The sequence below is a fragment of the Henckelia pumila genome, unplaced genomic scaffold, assembly GCF_033568475.1.
Source record: "Henckelia pumila isolate YLH828 unplaced genomic scaffold, ASM3356847v2 CTG_461:::fragment_3, whole genome shotgun sequence".
NCBI classification, from domain to species: domain Eukaryota; kingdom Viridiplantae; phylum Streptophyta; class Magnoliopsida; order Lamiales; family Gesneriaceae; genus Henckelia; species Henckelia pumila.
Window position 1 is genome coordinate 5,254,937 of NW_027331831.1, and position 3,685 is coordinate 5,258,621.

Here is a 3,685-nt window from a genome sequence, read left to right on the forward strand (position 1 = left end):
ATAATCGCAACTCAAAATTATTTGAAGGGAAAAGCAAATATATTTTTTTAAAAAATCACATTGACTTTTAATTACCACAATGTTTTAACTGTAAATTATTATAGATTTTATGTGAGATATCTCTTTTGCAAATAAAGGTAATAAACTTTAATGTATTTACAACTGGATGGGAATTTTAAACAATACTAATTAATTATCTATTAACAATTAATTCTACTTGCATGTATAAATACCACCAAAAATCTAAACAATATAACACAATAGTTTCACATTAGTATTCTTAAATATTTCTATTATTTAATGGATTTTATAATTATATTAACCATTATTCTCAGTGTTCTTTCAATGAAATCAAATGGAGCAAATAATAGTTTTGATCAATATTATACCTATTTATGGGGTACTGATCATTTCTGGGTTAATCCTCAAGGAACTGAGGTGCAACTTAAGATGGACAAAAACTCAGGTTAATTGATATGAATTTTTTACTATTATTGCATTATTCTGATTTCTGATCACTCGTTTTTTTAAAAAAATTCTTTGAGTTTGTATTATGTTTTTTAGAGTACACTTTGCATAATCAATAACATATATACACTCACACACACACACACACACACACACACACACATATATATATATATAAATATATATATAAATATATATATTTGTATAAGAGTCAACGAGATGAATTCGATCTCCATGATTCGCAGAGAATGCAATTATTGGAGATATCGATTGTTTGAGTGCAATAGCTATCCATGCTAATAGGGTAATCACATTTGGACATAGTTGCCACTGTTGTCACCAGATATAGATTTTGGTGAAGCGACAAGGGCTCGATACTACATATACAGTGGATTAAATGTTTTCCACGCTGTAACATAACAACATGAAAAATATTCATGATCAATTAATTATGTCCTTATGTATATATATTTTTCATTGTATGTACAGGTGGTGCTGGATTTAAGTCAAAACTGGACTTCGGATCTGGGTTGTTCCATATAAAGTTGAAGACACCAGATAAGAAAACAAAGGGGATTGTTACATCCTTCTATGTAAATTGTTAACTTTTGCTATGATTTCTTTAATAACTGATATACACTACGTACAACATAATTAATATCGGCATATATTTGATCATATGAATATGATGAATATAAATCTAGATTATTTATTTATACATGTTTGTTAATTGGTGTAATGACAGTTGACTTCGAACCCAGATGATGGCACACCTCAAGGGAACCATTTTGAGCTCGATTTCGAGTTTTGGGGTGTGGATAGAAGGGTACAAACGAATATTTTTCTTAATGACGGAGGGCGGAGAGAGCAACGCTTTCATCTGTGGTTTGATCCATCCAAAGATTTTCATATGTACCAAATTATCTGGAACTCACACCAAATAGTGTAAGTGTCCCAATTTTGATGTGATGCTTAAATCCAATAATTTTGACATGCAACTTAGCCAACTTTTGAATTAAGAACAAAACTTAACCAATTTTATTTTTCCAAAAAAAAAACCCTTAATTTATTCAATCCTAGAATGAAATGTTTTATATAATTAAATTCATATTTGTTGAATGTGATTTTAGATTCATGGTGGATAACATTCCCATAAGAGTATTCAAGAACAACAGTGCCAAAGGGATAACATTTCCAAACAAGTCGATGCATGCAGATGCAAGCATATGGAATGCACCATTTGCGGGGCCTGTTACATGGAGCGAAGCCCCTTTTATAGCCCAATATCAAGATTTTGGTTTCGATGCGTGCTCGGCGCCGGCTAAATCCGGGGATATTTCGCACTGTTCTTCGCAGCAATATTTTTGGAACAAACCTGAATATTGGGAGCTGAGTGCAGCACAAAAACAACAAATGGATAAATACAAGAAATCTTATATGTTTTATGACTATTGTTCCAACAAGATTACTTGGAAACCGGAATGCTCACTTAATGAGTAACGAGTAAACTCAATTTTATTGTAATAAAGGTTCTTTACAATGTTGTCATTTGGTTCAATTAATATGATGGCAACCTATTGCTTATTGGATGATAAATCATTTTATTTTACATAATAAGAATGAATTATAATTCACTGAAAGAACCATATGCGCGGCATGTATTAGAAAAATATAAGCCATATATTGCGACAGACTCGCACGAGAAGGTGTATGTATATGAAATCGAATTTTTAACCATTTATCAAGAATTTTTCCACTAACTCGACACTACTTGAGGGCATATATATATATATATATATATATATATATATATCTAACTTATTATATTAATTTATATCATTTAGGTTTGGTCAAACTCTGGACCCATGAACCTAACTGGTTCAATCCGGGTTGGAGCCGTCAAATTTTATATAATTTTAAATTTTCAATAAAAAAATTTAAAAAGTTTAAAAATCATTAAATTTATTTTCCAAATTAAATAATAATAATATTCAGTACAAAAATAATATTATCACTATTTAAAATCTATTAACTTGTATTCAATAGATAATTAATGAGAAGAAAAAATTAATGATATATTTTTATATTAAACATATAATAATAAAATAAAATCATTACAATAAAAAAAATTATAAACTAAAATTATGGCTAGAGTATTAATTATTTAAGTATAATAATAATAATAATAATAATAATAATAATAATAATAATATACATATATATTTTATATCTATATATATGTAAGTATATTTTGGCGGACGAGTTTGGTCAAACCAGGGACCTTTCCACATCTTTTTAGACCCATTAGGTCGGGTCTAAACCTGCTCCACCAGGACGGGTTTAATACAGGGTTAAGTCTAGACCCGGTCAATTGTCATCCCTAAAAATAAGTAAATTGAGTTATTAATTTAGTGGCATGTTCGAAAGTGGGTGGTGGGTTTGGAAGGACCGTCCACATTTTTTAAAATTATGTTATTATGTTATTTCGATAGTATCGTATGTATGTTGAGGAGTTTTGAAAATATTTACGAATGATTAATTATTTTCTAATAATTTAAATCATTTATAATCAATTATTATATTTGATGAAATATGAAAGATTTATATTATTTAGGGGAAATCACAATTTTAGTCTTTAATTTTTCTTATTTGTGATTTAATTTGGTCATTTATTTTTCATATTTCAATTTTAGTCATTTATGTTTTGATTTTTGGCAAACTTAATCTTTTTTCGTCGAAAGTGATGATGTGACAGTACACAATTCAGTTTCAGATCGTCATTGCATTGCTGCCACATCAGTGTCATGTCCGAAAAAGGACTAAAGTTAAGATAAATGACTAAAATTTTTATATCAGACAACATATAAGATCGAAATCTCATAAAGAAATAAACATACTTGACCAAACAATGTTTTATACTATTTTTTTTTTGGTGACGTTGGAAACCGCAGCTGCTATCTTCGGTGTGCACTGGATAAACCCCCGGACTAACGCAATAGTCTGCAAACTACGTTAATCAGGTAAACCACATTAGGCAAGCCCTGTGTGACAAGCTAGTCCAAGAAGGTGTTGGTAGGAGGAATCGAACTTCTGAGTACTCCTGACTAAGAATTCACCTACTTCACCAATTTGGATACGTTAGGAGCAATGTTTTATATTATTTATTCATACTTAAGGTGGACCCTTTATCGCACAAATATTACTCGTAGTCACATTT

At 29.7% G+C, this 3,685-nt stretch overlaps 1 protein-coding gene across 1 annotated transcript; it reads left to right on the forward strand.

The window, feature by feature from the left end:
• Positions 1-276: 276 nt before the first annotated feature.
• LOC140872350 (xyloglucan endotransglucosylase/hydrolase protein 3-like) lies at positions 277-2,053 on the forward strand. Its single transcript, XM_073275170.1, has 4 exons — positions 277-466; positions 958-1,061; positions 1,214-1,413; positions 1,599-2,053. Exons 1-4 carry the CDS (start codon positions 301-303, stop codon positions 1,966-1,968), a joined length of 840 nt encoding a protein of 279 aa, XP_073131271.1. The 5' UTR covers positions 277-300; the 3' UTR covers positions 1,969-2,053.
• Positions 2,054-3,685: the final 1,632 nt, after the last annotated feature.

What these genes read in the sequence shown, in the direction of transcription:
- LOC140872350 (XM_073275170.1), top strand. Translation starts at nt 301, where the DNA reads ATGGATTTTATAATTATATTAACCATTATTCTCAGTGTTCTTTCAATG. An exon ending in TAAGATGGACAAAAACTCAG is followed by an intron (nt 467 to 957) that starts GTTAATTGATAT and finishes TTGTATGTACAG; the next exon opens with GTGGTGCTGGATTTAAGTCA. An exon ending in TGGAACTCACACCAAATAGT is followed by an intron (nt 1,414 to 1,598) that starts GTAAGTGTCCCA and finishes ATGTGATTTTAG; the next exon opens with ATTCATGGTGGATAACATTC.